The sequence below is a fragment of the Lepisosteus oculatus genome, chromosome 12 (genome assembly GCF_040954835.1).
Source record: "Lepisosteus oculatus isolate fLepOcu1 chromosome 12, fLepOcu1.hap2, whole genome shotgun sequence".
Classification (NCBI taxonomy): Eukaryota; Metazoa; Chordata; class Actinopteri; order Semionotiformes; family Lepisosteidae; genus Lepisosteus; species Lepisosteus oculatus.
The window spans coordinates 24,059,422-24,079,865 of NC_090707.1; the positions used below are offsets into that span (position 1 = coordinate 24,059,422).

At 37.9% G+C, this 20,444-nt stretch overlaps 1 protein-coding gene across 1 annotated transcript in view; it reads right to left on the reverse strand.

The window, feature by feature from the left end:
- Positions 1–1,268: 1,268 nt before the first annotated feature.
- LOC102695284 (unconventional myosin-X-like) overlaps positions 1,269–20,444 on the reverse strand; it is a 134,030-nt gene continuing 114,854 nt past the window's right edge. The window contains exons 26-41 of the mRNA XM_015359310.2: positions 20,061–20,184; positions 18,723–18,966; positions 18,253–18,348; positions 15,938–16,031; positions 14,833–14,888; positions 14,222–14,364; positions 13,616–13,810; positions 12,980–13,137; positions 9,537–9,660; positions 8,653–8,950; positions 7,574–7,781; positions 6,801–6,937; positions 6,152–6,275; positions 4,867–5,337; positions 4,150–4,341; positions 1,269–3,650 (exon numbers count right to left, since the gene is read on the reverse strand). Of these exons, the coding sequence (XP_015214796.2) occupies positions 3,546–3,650; positions 4,150–4,341; positions 4,867–5,337; positions 6,152–6,275; positions 6,801–6,937; positions 7,574–7,781; positions 8,653–8,950; positions 9,537–9,660; positions 12,980–13,137; positions 13,616–13,810; positions 14,222–14,364; positions 14,833–14,888; positions 15,938–16,031; positions 18,253–18,348; positions 18,723–18,966; positions 20,061–20,184 (2,769 nt within the window). The 3' untranslated portion in view covers positions 1,269–3,545. The remainder of the gene's footprint in view (positions 3,651–4,149; positions 4,342–4,866; positions 5,338–6,151; positions 6,276–6,800; positions 6,938–7,573; positions 7,782–8,652; positions 8,951–9,536; positions 9,661–12,979; positions 13,138–13,615; positions 13,811–14,221; positions 14,365–14,832; positions 14,889–15,937; positions 16,032–18,252; positions 18,349–18,722; positions 18,967–20,060; positions 20,185–20,444) is intronic.

Below are 20,444 nucleotides of genomic sequence, written 5' to 3' on the forward strand. Positions count from 1 at the left end.
CAAGAAGTGGCTAGTTGTTTGCAAAATAGTTTATTTCTTTTCTTTCTTTTTTTTTGTTAGATTTTGATAGACTTCCTTTTGAATTTGCTGTTGTAACGTTTCTCTGAAATTATTGACATAGTGGCTCCAGTGTCTTTGGCAATAATCTATCCTATCACTTTTAGTAAAAACTTATCCAAATCAGGGTCATGGTGGACTGTAGGATATCATGGGAAGCACTGGGCACAAGGCAAGAAACACCCTGGATAGGATGCCAGTGCCTTGCAGGACACACACCAGAGCCAATTTACAGAAACCAATTACAGTACCTACCAGCACCTCTTACGACTATAGGAGGAAACCAGAGTACATGGAGGAAACGCACATGGCCACAAGAAGGACATACAAACTCCACTAATCAACTGGGACCTCCTTAAGTTCCTGTGCACTGCTTAAGGCACACTTACATATTCAACACATTGTATGTCTATATTTTACATAGGAGTCACATATACAGTATATAGTATATATGGAGTCTTATATTTAGATTTTTAAATATAGGATAATACCACAAGAACTTGTAGCATGACATAGATGCACACATTTGGTATAATGTTTTTAAAGTATCTGTTTCCCATAATGTAAAATGCTGTCAAAAGTGACCCAGTAACTAAGAAGTGGTACCTCTAGTGTGAGAAAGAATACTACTGTAAAAACCAGCAAATTACTGAAAAATAGTCTATTTCACAGGTTGTATACTTCCAAGGTCTTATTTGTGACTTAACTGAAATGTCTGGAAGATTACCTTCCTTATAGTCTGAGATTTTGTTTCTTCTGAAAAACCAGGGGGTCTGCTTGTGAGGTGTTAGTGCATTCCACAAGGTGGAAACCTGAACAGCTTCTATTGATAGGTTAAAAACAATATATTTGAATAAAACTGTTATATCATAACATCATATTTTGATTGTCAGTAATATAACTCAACAGTGTAAAAGGATCTATCATTTTACCCTAATGAGTTTAGGCTTTTTAACAAAAAAAGAATATCAGCTGCGTTAAAGCACTGATTTGATGGATAAAAAACTAAAAGTATAATCATTTAAATAAACTATGAAAAAAAAACTGTTATCTAAGGTTTTAGAACTTGAAGGGGATGCCTTTAGCTGATTTTAAGCACTCTAGACTTCAGATGTGTTCAAACAAATGTGAAGTGTTAAAGTGTTGGAAGTGAAAATCACAAAAGCAAAAGGAACAACAAATCAATTAACAACAAAATAAAACACAAAAGATGTAATCCAATAATTTATTAAAGCATTTTGTAAAGCCAGTTACAAATAAAAAAACAGATTTTTTTCTTTGCCTTCTTTTAAAAACAAGCACGGTTTTCATAATAAATGCTTACATTCTCACCCTGGACTGGCTGCCTGCAGCCATCCCAGAGGCCACAGCCTAACAGTAGTAAGAGACAGGGTAGACAGCACCGGGGATGAAGCCCAGTTGTTGTGACAATATGGGTGACCATTAAACCTACCCAGACATATTCTCCAAGGAGACTGCACCACAATTGACATATTAACATTCTGCAGCACATTTGGGCATTCCGTTTCTCAAATTAAGGAGGCCTTCTAAGGTAAATAATCTGCCCTTTCCAGGCTCACAGTGCACTAACTAACCCGCTGCCTCCTTCCGCAAAAGAAATAGCATGAGCTATTGTTAAATAAATACCCCTCCCTCCCCCACCCATCACACATACAACTACTTCTTTCAAAAACAGAAAACCTTCCCTCTGTAACAGAAGTACCTGACTATGACTGCCTCTCCATCTGCCTCGGAGGCCTCTTCTTAGTACTCTTCATTTAATTCTTGCAATATCTTCAGTTTCTCAGTCACAAAATGTGCTTTATTCTAAAGGAAGAAAACATCTTTTACGACTACAGGTCCTTCTGAATTATCTGGATTTACTCTCCTGTCACATAAAATGGAAAATTTGAAATTTGGCCGTGTAAATAAAATGGTTATTTTATGTCATCAGAAGAGCACTATTAACCTTTATCAATAAGCTAGAGTAGATGTATGCCTGTTCCAAATGGCCTCAAGATAATCCCTTAAGAAATAAGCACTGAATTTCTCTTTCACCTTCTATAGAAGAAATCTTCACTTCCTGTCCTTTCTTCTTAGAAGCAATTAAAACATTTGGTAATAAAATGAAGACCAACTGCCAGTTTGACAACATGCCCAAAGTACCATGGAGTGGGGCAGGCAATCTCTTGTTAACCCAGTTAAAACTTTAAAATACCTGTTTAATCAGATTTCAATTTACTATGCAAATAAAATTTAGTGTGACTGTTTGCTCCCTTATAATTAAAAATGGCAATCAGGCTCTTCTAATCTTATGGAGGATTATTCTCCAAGGTTCGAGGCCTTGACATGCAAATTTGTAAAATACTACCCTACTTTTGTTTGACTTCACAGCTGAGAGAGAAGGCATTGTAGGAATCAAAGGCAGCAAATCTAATTAAGGCATAATGACTCAGGGATTTAAATAGTTCTTCAAACTTGATATTTTGTTCCCTACTCCTATTTAACCATACCTTAAAAACTGAATGAGAGGTAAAAAGCTTAAAACAGCTAGGGGACATTTTTATTTTTCATTTTTGATATTGACGTTGAAGTGGAAGCCTACTAAATTCATTTATTTATATTGAATATGATATAAATGTAGGGTTCTGCTTCTTACATAGTATACTGTAGAAAATAGTATACAAACAATTTTAAGTGACATTTGAAACACTGTCACAGAAATATTCTGTGCAAAACTGACGCAGATCCAACAACTGCTGCAAAACAATCTGGTTTCCTCACAAGAACAGGCTTGCTGAACTGAAAATCGTTCATGGTATGGATTGGATTTTGTGACAGAATCAAGAAATCCTTGAAGTGGAAATATGACCTCCAGAATGAGACCTTCATAAGAATGTGTCATTTTGCAGTGCTGAGAAGGGAGTGTAGGTATAATCACATGGTATGGATTGGACAAATACTAAACTTTACCGTGAAATTCCACTAGAAATTCATCCAAGCCTGCATATGTGAGGAAAAAACGTTATTCAAAACTGTGCTACTATACATGAGTTGACATTGAAAACTCACTTGTAGAAGAGGCATTTGCATATGTGAGAACAAGAAAGAAGTAAAAGCAAGCAAAGATTGTTTTGTCTCTTGAAGGGTGCCATTAACAGAGAATGGACTAATAAAATCAGTGTGCTCCATCTGAATTAAAAACGAACAAATCCTTTGCAATAACTGTAGCATATACAAGAATGTGCTAGCCTTCTGCTGATGAGTTGAATACCATGGCAGAAGTTTTCCAGGGTTATTGTTTATTTGAGTCCTTTTGTCTGGCAGGACAACAGTTTGCCCTCATTGAACTTTGGTAGTCATCTAAAACAGCAGGTTATCACTCCTATGGCTTCCGAATGTCCACTCTTCCTCCTGTCAGGTCACTAACAGCTCATTGCTGAGCACGTGTTCCTGTTGTGAAGATGGGTGATGACTGGGCAGCAAGATCACCTAATCCAGGTGCTGCCTTGGCTAGACACAGATTTCACACTGCACCGTTTCTTCACGATCATGTTAATGTAGGCTTTCATGATCTTGGTGATCTCCCCAACCTGAAACAACACACTCATCAATTCCTGCTGGAAACTTCTTAGAACAGCAAAACAATTAACTGCTTTGTAATTGGATACATCATGTTGAACATGTTATTTTCTCCAACTAGATACAATATGGTTACTTTTATATATAATGTTTCACATGAACAATAATTATTCACAAATACTTATCTTTAATTTGTACATAACAACAAATGAATGAGCTGAAACAAATTCAAAAAGGACTGAATGATTTTTTATGGCAACAGATGCAGTTAAAAAATTAATAAAAACAACAAAAGTAACATAATACAATGTCTATAAAGTCAGTATTTGAGGCTGCCATGGCAATTTGTATGTTTAAGACACACTTACACTTAGCTTAACTACACTTACACTTAACTACTGCACGTTGAGTAAAGATTTAATGCAAATAGAATAGACAATCATATCAATTTAGAAAACACACATCTAATGTAATTATAAATGCAATGGAAAGACCTATTGAAACCCTTACCTGTGGGGTCTCAAAGAACATCTCCCTCTCATCCACAGTAATTTTGTAGGTGCTAGCCTGGGGTGCACCGAAGAAGACAATGTGCTCGTAGGGAAATGTCTCCAGAGGCTTGGGCTCTCCTCTCTTGTATACCGAGACATTCTCTGCACTCACTCCCAGCCACAGGTCATGGGGGAAACCTCCTTCCTTACACTAGATAGAAATACAAAACTCTGTTTTTAGGAAAGACAGCTCTCCTGTATTCTACAGACCAGCATAACTAGCCAGTTCAAAAGGAGCTTTGGCTCTTTTAGGAATGAGGTTTATATAATCATATATGAATAAAGAAACTCAATGCAGCAACTCTCCCATTATTTCAAATAAAATGAATATGCAGATATTTAGAGGCATTGACTAATTAATTGGCAAAAGTGACATACACAAGAAAGCTAAACGGACCCCAGATTAGTTTAGGACAGATCTGGTTGGGTGAATCAAAAGAAAAAGGGAATATCCATGAAAAAAGCAATACCTCCAATATGGAGTGAACTATAGTACACACACTGAAACCACCTAAGGCTTACCAGAGGATACAGTTACAATAGTATGGCATATGTAGTATTTTTTAACAAATTCAGCAAATGAAAAGAAACAAAAGACCAAGGAATTAAACATGGAAATTATTTGGCCTAATACCAAATATCCATCCGTATGAACAAAGAAAGGCCTGGAACTCACCTCCACGTCAAAGAGTGTGGAGCCATATCCTGGCCATTCCATGATGATGGCCATGTACTTGAGCATGGCCTGGTGCTGTTGCAAGCCCTGCAGCCTTGACCACTTCTCCATCACGCTGGCGCGGGTGGCCGACAGCTCTTCCTTCACCCACATCTCCAGCATCTGTTCCTCTTCCACGCGCTGCTTTTTCATGGTTCCTGTCTTAAAGCTACGCCGCAAGGTTCCCTCCAGGAAGCTGGTTCTCCTTCTCTCCAGGGTGTGTCCACTGGAGCCTGCACCACTGCCCACCGCACCACTGCACTTGGTGGACTGCAGGATGCGGCTGCGCAGGCGACCCACTGGGTAGATGTTGTCCAGGCACCAGCCCGACCGGCCTACGTCCCCATGCAGGTACTGAAGCCGCAGGGCAGCCAGGTGCTGGAGTGTCTCTTCTGGAGCGGGGAAGTGCCCACTAATCAGGCTTTCATGGGCCTATGACAAAGAACGGGAGAAATAATGGGTCATTAGGTTCATGAAAAAAATAAGGAATCCTATTTTTTTTTGTTGCTTTGTTGTGGTGTAATACCAAAGTGCCTCCATGTCTATGCATTTAACTTTTCCAGTAGTTTTAGGGTTCTGTGGCATGCTCAATTTCTCTTGCTTGTAGTTACCAATAAAAAAATAGATACTGCAGTCATAAGCAAGCATATGCATGGAATCCTCACTCTATTAAATGTGTCAAAAAATTTGGCAAAATGCTGTGTGAACGGAACATGTTTACAAGTCTTCAAACAACATGAGTCCTCTGTACTTTCACAAATAAAGGAAAATGGCAGATGGCAAAAACATGCCCTCTTTTGACCAATTCATGAAAACACTTGGAATACACATGGCATTAAAAGCATACACGCTGCTTCATCAAACCCATGTGATTTCTAAGTCACAGAATTTCTGAAGTATTGTTTTATTACTATCATTATAGCCCTGACAGAGAATAACAGATAAGCAAAAGATGCAAAATATTTATCTTGGATGTTACGTTTTTTGAATAATTATGACAAAAACAGGTTGTTCATCCTCTAAACCAACGGTCATGTCATAATCACATCTCATTATGCATTTGGTCCATTCAGGAACCACTGTATTAACTCTCCAAAATGACAGACGCATGTTAAATTATCCTGCAGAATGCAAAGTTTTGAAAAATGACTACATTGGATAAAATCGTTTGTGGATCTTGCCAAGTAAGTACTTAATGTTATTTTGATATTTTTTACAGCCCTTTAAATTGGCCACTGGGACTCACCTGCTCAAACATGAATGCAAACTCTACGCCATCCTTGGGAACACTCTCCACATCCAGGAAGCAGTAGAGTTTAAAATAGAGCCTCCACTGTCCTTCCTCCTCCTCTTCCTCAGTGCCCGCCAGTCTGTTTAAACATCAGAGACAAGTCAATTATAATGGTTCATTTACTCAGATGCTGGCTTCATTCTGAGTCTCGTAAAAGATACCCTAAGGATAATAAGGCAAAATATTGTGTAACAAATTATAAACAAAATGTCCAAGGAATTACTTGCTAAGTAATCTAAAATAATGTATACAATTAATTTATATACCAATCAGCTATTTTTTAATATGAAAAGGCATTTTGAAAAGTCTCAACCTGACCAAAAGAGTTGAGGTTTATAAAATGCAATGCTTTGTAAATCATCAGGGAATCCTTATACATACAGTAGAAGCCTAAGAAAGATCAGTTAGAGTACTACCCCACATTAAGCCAAGAGTAGAACTCCTCTGATTAATTTCTGCCAAAATATTCAATACAGAGAGAGTGCTCCAATATGGCACTACAGAAAACATCCTTCTACTAACAGATTTCGCTGAGGAATTGTCAGGATCTCCATTGCATGCAGATAAGAGATAATGAGTACAAAGTTCAATGCTCACAACCTACCTCTCAAACTTTGCCAGTACATCGGCCACGATGACACGACTCTCCACTGCTCTATCAGTGGTGTTGTTGTGCTCAAACAGGGCAAACATGTTGCGGCTGTCCTCCATCGCCAGGCCTCGGATCAGTTTCTCCACAACCTGAGGACAAACAGTACGAACTCTTTCTGTCACCACTTATAGACTTGCTATTGGACTTGAATCAAGGGAGAATTATATGTTTTATTACTGCTGTTGAACAAGAAGTACACATTTGATTTTGAAGAAGATATTTCTGTCAATTTGTTGGAGTGGTGTTTTGCTTTTTAAAACAGGGTTTTCCTCAACAATTCCTTAACATTAAGGAGAAAACAGACATAGCAATAGCTATTCCAGTATTTTAAAAAAATATTTTATACATTATTTTGTACATTAGCAGGTATCCAAACCACTTTCTGGAACAAGGCATCTTTTCAGAATGTGGAGTGGGAATGTACTTCAGAAGTAAACCATTTATGTATCCCACAAGACTGATACTCACAAACGAATTTAAAGTGAATGTTGGGGCATACTTATATTTATGAGAATATCAACTTGTGTTCTTCTTAGACATAGATCTGTGAATTGAGAGCAGTGGAGTGGAGCAGTGTAAACCAAATTTTGCTTTTAAATCCTCCATGATGTTTTAAAAAAATCCTCATTTCTTTCACCTTATAAGATAACGGGATGGTATAAAACTCGCCACACTTGTAAAGGGGAAGTGAAGAGATGCTGTTAATGACATGTAAGTGGACGTACTTCCCCAGCAGTAGTATGGGAGTTGATAGTGATCTTGCAGGAGCCTCCTCCATGGCAGTACACAGTGGTTGTCATCTCTTGCCTGGTGAGCAGTGCTGCAATCTCTTCTTGCGAGGGAACAAACTCTCGTGTCTTGGTCTTCTTCAGGGACTCGCCAATGAAAGTGGCATACTTCTCTATTTCTGTCCCTGCAAACTGCTCCTTAATCCTGGGGCAGAAAAGAAGACATAGCATAGGAATGAGGACTCCTATCCTGGAGTACCTGCACTGGCTTCCTGTCAAATTCCGTGTGGACTTTAAAATCCTCATGCTCACCTACAAGCCCAGCATAGCTTGGCACCTCAGTACCTGTCTGACAAATTATCGCCCTACTCCCCATCTTGCAACCTTACCTTCACTCTTCTAATTCTGGTCTCCTTACTGTCCCCCAAGCCCGTCTACATTGTATGGGTGACAGGGCCTTCTCCTGTTATGCCCCCAAGCTCTGGAACTCTCTGCCCAAGGATATCAGAGAGTCACCTTCTCTAAACTTCTTCAAATCCAGACTCAAACTCTTCTTCTTTAGAAGAGCCTTTACTTAACTGATTCCATTCTTCATCCCTCTGCTTTTCCTAGTACCACCATCCACGGTCTCCTCTGTATATTGTAATTGTGTTTTATCTTGTGTATTCTTTTTATTTATTGTTGTTCTCATTCTGTAAAGCACTTTGAGCAGCCACCTTTGAAGGCACTATATAAAATAAAGTTGTTTTTTATTATTATTATCGCAAAAGGACAAAGAAATCTGACCCCAAAGTTCACAAAATGTAAAGCAGCAGATGAAAGCACCTGAATATGAAGGCGTGCTGTATCAGATTTTTTGATCTGCTAGTCAAAGTCAAAGCTAGTAGTTCTTTTTAGTTTTCTTGAGATTGAGACATACTCTTTGTATACATGCATGGTAGGAGAATGAATAGGATGAAGTACACATTGTTCTTGACATCGAACCTGAAAATGTTGCCTATTGCACAGGTTCAGAATACATCTGTCTGTGAGTTGCAATGCAACAGAGAGCATCTAGACGGAAAGACGGATCTGACCTCTTCAGGTGGAACTTGAGATAGCGCAGGATGGCACGACTGGGCAGGAAGGTGCAGCTCATACAGGTGAGGAGGTGCCAGTGGGCGCGGTTGGCTGCGCTGTTAGGCTGGGGCACATGGTTGGTCTGCTTGATGAGTTGGCAGTAGACTTCATCTCTCAGTGGGCGCAGATCCTGGCAAGTCTGCAGGATGCCCTGGATAATTGGCACGGGGTCCGACACAGTCTCCATTTCCTGCAGTGAGTTGAACATCTTCACCGCCTCATCCTGCAAACTGGCGTAGCCTTTCTCCTTTTGGACTAGCAAGGAAAAACACACAGGACAGTGTTATCTGCAGATGATGGCAGTCTCTTTGATATTTTTTGCCGATTGCTTGATGATTACATGGGGCATTATGTCTTATTATCAAGTTTTTTTACACACTGATTCAATGTACCATCTTGGATAACTGCATAAAAATAATGACTTGCTTTTACAATCATTTTTTTATCATTACATAACAACCATGAATTTGAGCATTACCATATTACAGTTACCATGTTTTTAAAACACAGTGCTAAATCATGATTATGGTAGTACAAATTTCAAATATTTTCTCAGAACAAGAGAAAAAATATCTAACCATAATGCATTTAATTAATTCTGGGAAAAAATCTTCACTTCCAAGTACAAAGAATCAATTCAGCTCTTTCTAAATAATAGGGGTGGCTCTTGGTACAGCTCAGAATTTTATTTCAGGAGCTCTATAGGTGTAAAATCATTGACTATCAAAGTCTAAAAATGTAAAAAAAACTAATGAGAAAATGACACAACAGTTTAAATGAATGTCATTTACTACACAGTACAAGTGCAGAACAAGAGTAACTCAGACGAGATAAGACTCACGATTCAGGTTAATGTCTCCATAGGGAAGGGGAAGTAGAGGGGAATGCAGAGGATGCTGGGTATATCGGAGGATAGGGTTCCTTCTGTATGTCTGTTCTACAGCGTCTGAGTTCAAACTATTCTCCTGGAAAAACAAGGGTAAGCACTGGGATTAGGAAAATATACAATATCTATTTCTTTGGTCAAGCTCTGCATGTGACTTTACTAAACAACATTTGGTGAGAAAACACCTCAATCTGACAGCCCCAGTCTGAAATGCAATTATCTGCACACAGAAGTAAATGATAAGGGAAAGAAACAGCACACCATAAGAATCTATGTCATGAAAAACACATTTCAGAGTCTTTTTCATAGCCAAGCTGACAAATCTTGGATGTGTATATATACTAGAGCAGCAAAACAAAACACAGCAAACAGAATTTCATTAAATATGGTGACTTTTAAATGTCAAATACTGTAGCTCTTGACAATGCTAATTCAGATGCAGACACACCTTTAAAGGAGAAGTGAAGAGATATAGATTGAAAGAGTATTATTGACTTGTTTAAGGCACACAGAGAGATTACAGAGCCTCATCTCAGCTCCAGGTACCTGATTAACTACAGCACTTCCTTTGTGACAAATAGGGGTGGCATAGGAGTGCGGCTCCACAGCTGAAATGAAGAGGTGTCACGTGCAATGTGAATTAAGGTCAGTAATGTCTGCCTTAATTCATTTGCTTATACCACAAAGGATCATACAAAACACTCTCACAGTCTGAGATACAGGAATGTTTTAGTAAAAGGTTTTTAGTGTAATGTTGGAAAATAATCCTATCTAGAAATGGCCAATTTCCCATACATGGGAAAATTAGGAGTCATGGCTTCCTAATAATCCCCATCTATGAATTGGAAATTCATCCTAATACATGGGAAAATTAGGAGTCATGGCTTCCTAATAATCCCCATCTACGAATTGGCTTCATTACTCTGTTTTCTTCCCCACTGATAGCTGATGTGTTGTGAGCGTACTGGCGCACTATGGCTGCCTTCACATCATCAAGGTGGGTGTTGCACATTGGTGGTGGTGGAGGAGAGTTCCCATTACCTGTAAAGTACTTTGAGTGGAGTGTCCAGAAAAGCACTATACAAGTGTAAGCAATTATTATTATTATTAAAACCTCTGAGCAAGTACCCATTGTCATGGCCATATGTGCATGATCTATTCCTTTCAAAGGGGACAAATGTGGCTTTTGCCACTGTTTCCAACTATAGTATCTCAATGTTTTATGTTTAGTTTTCGTCAAAGCATTCTGACAATTAAACGTTCCGGAAAATTCACATTAAGATGTTTTAATTAGATTCTAGGATGTTTTGGATTCCTGTCTAGCCCCTGACAATTTCATTCCTGAGATCAAGCAATAAAAGATTATGCTACCTATAATTTATCCGATAATCAGTTTCAAAGTAACACCAATTATGCAGGAATTTGGAATTTTAAAAGCAACACACTTGGGTGGGCTTTGACTTCATTGTTAAAAGGCATGTGAAAAGATAATATATTACACTATGTTTCTGCCTTAACATTAGCTGGCAATGTTCTGGGTTAAACAACAACGGTATGGTCACTATAACGACAAACTGACGTTTCAAACAATTGAAGGATTTAAAAATTCAATTAAAACTTTGAAGTGAAAAAAAATTCAGTCTGTGAACAAATAGCTGATTTCTTCCTGGATACTTTCTCTAGAATCTGGCACCAATTACTTTAGTTTAAGGAGCCCTGCACACAAACCCCCACTTCATTGTGTGTGCTGTCTGACTCTCTGCCTTCTCCTACTTGCTGTTTGTTATACTTGATGATGTAAAAAAAACTTATCAACTGAGAGGTACTACTACTTTGGATCCTTCAATCCCAGCAGCCATATCACCCTGCAACTCACAACTGGCAACCCACTGAAGCTAAGCAGGTGTGAGCCTGGTCAGTACCTGGATGGGAGACCTCCTGGGAAAAACTAAGGTTGCTGCTGGAAGAGGTGTTAGTGGGGCCAGCAGGGGGCGCTCACCCTGTGGTCCATGTGGGTCCTAATGCCCCAGTATAGTGATGGGGACACTATACTGTAAACAGGCGCCGTCCTTCGGATGAGACGTAAAACCGAGGTCCTGACTCTCTGTGGTCATTAAAAATCCCAGGGCTCTTCTCGAAAAGAGTAGGGGTGTACCCCGGTGTCCTGGCCAAATTTCCAATTGGCCCTTACTAATCATGGCCTCCTAATAATCCCCCTCTATGAATTGGCTTCATTACTCTGCTCTCCTCCCCACTGATAGCTGATGTGTGGTGAGCGTTCTGGCGCACTATGGCTGCCGTCGCATCATCCAGGTGGATGCTGCACATTGGTGGTGGTGGAGGGGAGTCCCCATTACCTGTAAAGCGCTTTGAGTGGAGTGTCCAGAAAAGCGCTATATAAGTGTAAGCAATTATTATTATTATTATGTAGTTGTATAGATGTAGTAGCTCCACCTGTCTGATGCTAACATTTTATTGTGTAGTCTCCAATGTCTTTAAGGCTACTGCTGTCTACTAAGGAGCCAAGAACTCTTCCAAATATTCTGGAAAACTATGAATAAATCATAAAAGTATTTCCTTTCCTGGATGAAATTCTCGAAAATGTAATGGGTCTCAAATTAACCATCTCAAATCACGTAATTTTATATGAAAACTTATGTGTTTAATTACAAAATGCACAGTACTGAAATGGCTCTTTTGAGAATGACAGTCATATCAAACCTGCCTTTATTGATCCTGTATTATCTCTCTACAGAATGAAATCTTCGAATTGGTTTATCTGTCAGTTATCAAGCTCTATTACAGCTCTATTAAGGTTTAAAACATACCTTCCTAATGAGAATTGTATATTTCTATGAATGGCACTAAATCTACTCTGAAATCTGTTTTGAGCAGTGTACCAAAAATTGTTTAGTTAGGCCCATTATTTTTTATCTCTGGGTTAACTTCTTTCTAAACACAAATTCAATCTTACTTCAAACTTAAATCTAATTTTTATGCTGGTGATACCCAATTGTACACTTGTCCTTTAATGACCGTCAAGTTGATTCAATATCTAAACCATCTGCTTGTCCACATTCAAAATGTCAATGCACTTGCTACAAAATGGACTTTTGTTTTCTAACAGAAGATCCTCTGTAAATGTGTTGTAGTTATAGGTTTCTTATGATGGCCTGCAGATATTAACTGCCTTAACTATTCATAGCTAAAATGCTGCATTAAAATACTTGCAACTGCAACACCACCTACGGGTCGAATTTCTGAGGTTTGTCCAGTAGTGCACTTTTTTCAGTTTGTATTAAAAAATTTCCCACTACATACTGTTGTTTGATCTGTCAACAGATATACTAAAATAGTAAAGCAGCACTCTATCTGTCTGGTACATTGCCACATTTTACCTTTATGTCCCTGATCAGCTGCTGTGTTGGTGTCTCAATGGGCACCTTATTGTCGATCACACCCTGTATGGCTGTGGCCCATCTCATGGCTTCGTTCAGCATCTTGGTGTAGAGGCGATAAGAGTGCTTGCGTCCATGGACAATGATGTTCCAGTAACCTAGAGAGATAAGTGAAGAAATTAGATAAGAACATCTTTAAAACAAGAAAAAAATGTAAATATAACAAAGTAGTTCTAAGATCCCAAGCTTCACAGTGAATGAAAATAACATAACATCAATCTACCAAAGTATTTTAATAAAAATCATTTATGTATTATGCACCTTGTAGACATATTCCTCAAAAAATTAAAGAAAAAATATAAGAATACACACTTAGAGATAAGGAAGATACATAATAAAGTGATTTTAAAAGAAGGAACAAAAAATATCACAATTATTTTTTTATAGAACCTGGAAATTCTGAAGTGGCGTTAAAGACTATTCTGTGACAGAAGTTTGGTACATTTACACTGCCTAACCATAGTCTAGCTACCACTTGGACTAATAGGTTTATTACCTTCCCTTATCCATTTTCTAAACATTAACATTTATAAAACAGAAAGCACTAATCTAAAGCAAGTGAAAGCAAGGACTTACCAGACTCCTTGAATATCTTCTCATCAGGCTGCACCACAGAGCAAAGGCTGTTGAGGACAAGTGTGCCCAGCTTGGAGGAGCTGCGCTCTGAGGACTTGTAGTAGTCTAGAGAGTTGTTGGTGAGGACAAACCAGCGCTTCTTCAGCTTGAGCGAGGTACTCTTCCCCCCAGACTTCACTTCTTTGTGGAGCCAGCCTGAGATAATAGGATTGACAAGCAAAAGGTAAGAGACATGCCTATAGCTTTTATAAGCTTCCTAGGTTCCTTTTTCACAGTGATTAAGCAGCCACCCATGATTATCTGATGCTCAGACTACCATGTAATTTGCTTTATGATTTACTCATTTACTCATGGTCTCTTTTAAATTCTAACTACTTATTGTATAGTTTCACTAAATGTCTGTACACTTTCATAAGAACAAGTAAAACTTCCTTCTGCATGTAAAAAAAAGTCTAAAATGTCACAGTATAAGTCCCTCTGGATACGGGTGTCAGGTTATAAGATAATAAATGAAATACTACTAATATTAATACCATTGCCACTATGTAAAACTAGAAGTCACAGTCTAATTTTGTAGCCCATTTGAAAGCCCAAGAGCCGAAGTACCTCTCACTAAGAACTCCTGCCCATCAATTTTGGAGTCTCCCTTAGGTTTCTGAAGCAGGCTGATCCAATGATGCATCTCTTCAGGAGTGTCTGTGTTGCAGTGGATTACTCGGTTTGCTGTGATGATCACAAAAGAGTTGGGCCTAAAAGGAGAGACAACAAAAACAGCACTTTTAGCATAGCTACATCCCACTGCTTACTATATGTTTAGTTCTTCAATCAACTTCCTGTCCTTCATGTCTTTAATAATCAGATTCCACCTTCCAACTATTAATCTCCTTTGTGAGGTGTTAAGTCTTTACTTAGGGTTGTTAGCTGAAATGGGATTTCCCTTTGCATATTATTTATTGCATACAGTGGTATGCATTTCCATACACGTACTAATACAGTATACAAGCACCACAGGAAATCTGTTCTCAGTGACGATTTTTCTTTAGAATGAAAAATATTTTCCAGTACAGTGATTGTCTGATGCAAAACGTCAGAAATAAAAACATGGTTTAATTTTGTACCGTTTAAAGTGCCATTTTTGTACGTCCTTTTGTGCTTTTCATTGATTCGTCTGATAGAAAAAAATGAGGCTCCAACAATGTTTGACAGAGGGCATTTACCTGTCAGGATTGTCTGAGGCACAAACGGAGTCGATCAGTCCGACATCGAGAGTCCCCTGGAACATGGAAAAACACACAGCATGTTAAAAAGAAAAGATACCATTCTGTAAAAGAAGACTAGTCCTAGAAGTCATATACAACAGTATTATTTAAAGATATAGTAAATCATAAACCTTTGACCAAACAGTTGCAACATCCATTTGATCTCATTTGATGGCACCTTTCTAAATTCCAGATACTTTTTGCACCATTGACTGAAAACCTGCAACCATTTTTGATAATAATTTGGTATCAGAAGGTGTACTGAATTCTTTCATTAGTCATTTGTCTAATACTCATACATGTCTGTCACAAAGTAGTTCATGTCTATGCTGTGGCAACAGTGTGATTTTGTATTTATTTTTATTATTTACTATTCTATTATTGAAAAACAATTTAGATTTGCCAATTATTTTTTCTAATTATACAAACCATCATATCAATTTGGAATCACTAACTGTATCTACACATTTCAGCTCATAGTAGCTACTCCTGTAGCCACTTGGGCAGAATGGCATGCAGATAGGCTGCTATGACACATCCATTTTTTACATTCTACAATCTCTTTTGCAAGTTAGAGGACATCCAGTGTTGTGTCCCTCACTGGAGTCACTGTGTGCCAATTGTGCGGCAGCTCTTGAGGAATCCTGATCACAGCTGGATAGAGACAAGACTCAGGCTCATTTAATATTTAATTTCACGACCCGTTGACCGCTTAAGTACTGTTGGTGTCAAGTCTCACTTGTATACCTCTGCTTCTGAGCTATTTGATTGCATGAGATATGAAATCCACCAGTGAGACACACTGATACTCAATCATTACAATAATCACGTCATCTAGTTTTATTTAGATAACATTCCTGATATTGAACCTCCTAGCTAGTTAAGTGCTGGTTACATTGCATTCTTATTTTCACATCTCACTTTAAAACTCATTATATATTTCTGTTTCTCAAATGGAAGTTATGTTCTTGCTTTTAACATTTACTGCAGATCAGATTTCGTTGTGTATGAGACAAACTGGTAACAGAAAATCAGTGTAATGCAGTGAAGAGGGAATGCTGACCACAGCATTTTTGGGGTTAGCCTGCTCATCCTGCATCTCCAGCAGCTGCTCTGTAGTGGCACTGTGAACCCGACTCAGCACGTTGAACCAGCCACTGAAACAACAGGGAAAAAAGCAGAGACAAGGCACAATTAGGCCATGATGCACTGCAGCTAGTGTGCAGTGCAGACGTTCAATATTGAATATTGAATTCTGAACTACCATCTCATACAGAATGACATTGCAGCAGACATTTTATAGTGTAAATAAACCTGAATGGAAACCTTCAAGTCTTGCATAAAGTCTGAATATCCATCTGCCTCCTTCCCAAAAACAAATTTTGCAGCACAAATTCATCTGTTTAATGGGAATGAGATGTTTCACAGATGATATGAGTAATAGCAAGATGACTTTATTCTGCCCTGTGTGAGTAATGAGAGAATTTATTGTATAATACTGCCATGTGCTACAGTTTGACCAGTGCATGATGAGGTCATTAAAACTGCTCTAAGTCTGTGTGCTTTGGCTCTCAGTGTGGTTCTGGGGTGTTTACTGAAAATATTCACTTGAATGATTTCATATTGTCATCTTGGCAGGAATATGGTGGTAAGAGAAAGCCAGTGAGGAAATAGCTTTTGTATGAATAAAAGATTGAGAAGAAACATGGTACAAACATTATACATGTTTAAAATATATACTGTACAGTACATATACAGTACAGTATACATGCACATTGCCTTGTAAAGCTTTACACTTTGAAATAGCACATAATATTTGTTACATACAGTTCTCCACACTTTTTAAAGCAAAAAACAAAAAAGTAGTAATTAATCAGAATGAAAAATGGAACTCGTTATTGCTTAGGTGTTAGGTGCACAAATTACTTTCTTGAGCCACACAATTAGGTTAACAGCCTCTGTGTGCAATTATACTGGTTAAGAATAAGTAAGCAAATGTCTTTGAGTGGCACAAAGTCCTGACTTGAATCCTATTTATATTCAATATTCTGTACATTGATCTTTTTGATCAACTTGAAAATTGTTATCCGTACGTGATCCAAAAACAACATGAGAAAGTTCTATCAAGAGAAATGGGCAAAAACTTAAAAAACCAAATATTAAACTCCCAGCCTCTCTCACCTACGACCTTATGGTGCCTTCTCTCTTTATCAAAACTCAAACACACATTGAAATCTACAGTACCTCTACCTCACATGTCAAGAAGTTCACCCCCCATTATTTTGTATCCTTTATTTCATTCTGTTGATGCATGATTTTGCACAACTGCTGTTATTTTGCACATTATCTGTTGTCTCCGTCTTTCTTTTCTTATAGAATTGTATTGTTGTTTTTTGTACCACTTACCGTCTGAGAGCTAGCTAAATAGCATTTTGTTATACCATATACCTGTGTATGAGTATAATGACAATAAACTTGAACTTGAAATGGCCGTAGTAGTAACCCTCATTGCCAAACACTTTTGCTACCAAAGGTGCTTCCATCAAATATTGAGCTCACTGGTACGATTACTTATGCAATCAACACATTTTATTTTCTTTAGTTTCTCATATTTAGTTTGTCTTACTCTTAGATGTGTTCAGTTTGAGAATTCAGGTTTTGAATACAATATTAGGTTTAAAACATGTGTATGTATCATTTTGTAATTTCACAAAGTGAGATATCATAGAAAGGGGCAGAATACCTCTGTATGTACTATGTATAAATGAATTTACATAGTTTTGTATACTTTGACATAATATATTTTTAAGATTTTGTATACTTGATTCAAGTCCCCTTGTTGTTACCTAGGACACTCTTTTAAGCTCTTGAATGTATCTGGCTGCTCTTCTCTAGACAACAGGAATATCTATTTTAAAGTGATGATATCTGTACACAATATTCTAAATGAGGTCTTATTAATGCATTGTACTTTTTAATGCATGAAGAACTGTGCCCACATTTGATTATTTTTAGTTTTCACTTACAAATAATCTATTGACAGGATATTAACATTGGATAGGCTGGCAAAAGGTAGACAAATGGAGCAACTGTTGAAACCCCAGATTGGAGGATGATGAATGACCAACATGTCTGGACCTGAAGTGTCTGCTTCTTTACTGTATATCATCATCATATTCAAGCTAGAGAAATAAGAGAACCACAGAACTTGTTCCACAAGATTTATATCTTTCTTTCAGTTTACTTTAGAAATGGTATTGGCCAGCATTGGCATTTCATTTCTTTAAAGACAAAACATGGAACTCTATATGTTGATTTACACAAGGAATCTTAGGTCTGATAACAAAGGCAAGGCGCTAAGAGCCTCAAATGACACACCTGGCATCCTCTGGTGACTCAGCCACAATATGATAGGTCCTTTCCTCTGTCACAATATCCAAGGCATTCTCCTTCTCGTGGTTATCGACAATCTCTCTGCAAACAGACCCATGTTAATAATTAATCTTACAGTTGTTTAGTGTCGAGTCCATCTTTTATGTGTTAAGTAGAGTCCAGGCAAATTAAAATGAGCAGCCCTCCCCAAAATAGTAGAATAGTCCTGAGGTTTACTACAGTACTTCTCACCTAGTTGAATTAATTTAGGTAATGCAAGATCTCTTGCATAACACACAAGCAAAGCCTACATCAAATATGGATGTGTCTTTTACATTTTGAGCTTTGTTCTTGACACAGTAATGTTTTCTCTTAGGGTGGTCACTATAATATGCCAGGGCTCTATTAAAAAACAAGTTCAGGTGGAAAAACACCCCCTATAAATAACAGAGAGAAAAGTATAGATGTGCTCTCACTTGGCTGCCCTGATGTCAATGGTGCCCTTAAGCTTCTCTTCACTGTCGTTCTCAAAGTACATGAGCTTGGATTCCCGCAGGACAAACCAACGCATCTTCCAGTTGCGGCGGGAGAGTGTGGACAGGCCCCCACCCTTTTTGTACAGCCAACCAGACTTCAGGGACTCCTGTTTGGCTCTAAACCACATGAAGGTCTCATCCTTCAGCACACACCAGCGCCGTCGCCATGGGATCATCAGACCGCCTGCGCAGGAAGGAGAGGCCAGTCTCATATAAGACCATCTGCTTTATATAGAATAGTGCATATTGTAGGTTGCCATTCATGGTAGGACCAGGACCAAGAGAGGAGAAGCTAGGTTTTAGTCTAACTATACTGAATGCAATGCAAAGCAAACAAAGCAAACTAGAACATGAAACATCTACACTTTTAAACATTTGAGATATTAATATTTTCAATAAGTAACCTAATACACTATTCATCTTATTTTTATAGCTAGATTTATTTTCTACAGCCCTTAGGAGTGGTAGGAATGGTTCTGCCACAAGAACTTTACATCAAGGGTTTACATGACACATGCCACTACACATTGTCTAAACATTTTGGATCTCCATGAAAACGTATTTTAACCACTATATATATTTCATATTGAACTTCATACATAATATCATCTAACCACACCCTGTAGAGTTTATTCTGTTGATTAAAGGCTAGCCAAGTTGCAAATGTATGATCTTGGGAATGAGAGATACAACTCAATTAAGCAATTAAACACATTTTTGCAATCTTTATTTGACTCTCAGCCAACTTGACTGTGTCCCTCTGTCTGTGGCTCTGTCTGGTATTTGTCTGACACAGTTGACTGTGCTATTTTATAATAACATTGTAAAAATCAATTATTTACAATGAGGGAGAGGAAAACTAAGACTTAAGAAGCAGATTTCCAGTATTAAAGAGTTTTATTATTATTAATAATAAAAATAATAATAACATAATACAATTATTATTACTAGGATTCATAAAAATCAGAATTACTGAATTAACTCAAAAACATTTAGCTCAGTTAGATGGCAACTGTTCTGAGTTGGTGGAAAGTAGCACCAGGATTTGATATACCACAGAATTATAAATTAACTCGGTTACACTCTGCTTTTTTTAGTTGATTTCTGAGGGATCATCTTCTTCTCATAATGAAAGAAGAACTGTTATGTTAACTAAAATTAAACAAATGAAAACAAAAGAAAGTGCAACAATCGGGCTTAAATGTTTTGCATGGGAGTTACAAGCACATAACAGCTGGCCTGCAGTCCTGAAGGTGTGAAAACAAACTGTGCACTCACCCTTCATGTAGAGGTAGCTGTGGAAATATGGAGGGCCTGACCCATTGAAGAGGCTCAGTCTGCCATTAGAGATTTCCTCATCTGTGTCAATGTAGCCATCATTGTCATCATCGCTGTCAATGAACTGGAGAAAAGAGACAGATTATCTCATCTGAAGACAGTCATTTTCTATGTCTTTCCCTTAACCTGCAACAAAAATCTGCATTTATTTGATTCTTTCTTTTCTTTCTCATAATCTGTGATGTTTTTTCTACTTGTAAATCATGCTATCTCTTTGCACTGTAATGGAATTTCCTGTAAATCCACAGGCTTCTAGAAAACGGCTGAAAGATGCCTCTATCTGTAATTCCTCAGTTTACATCACTGAAAACCCCCACAAAAATT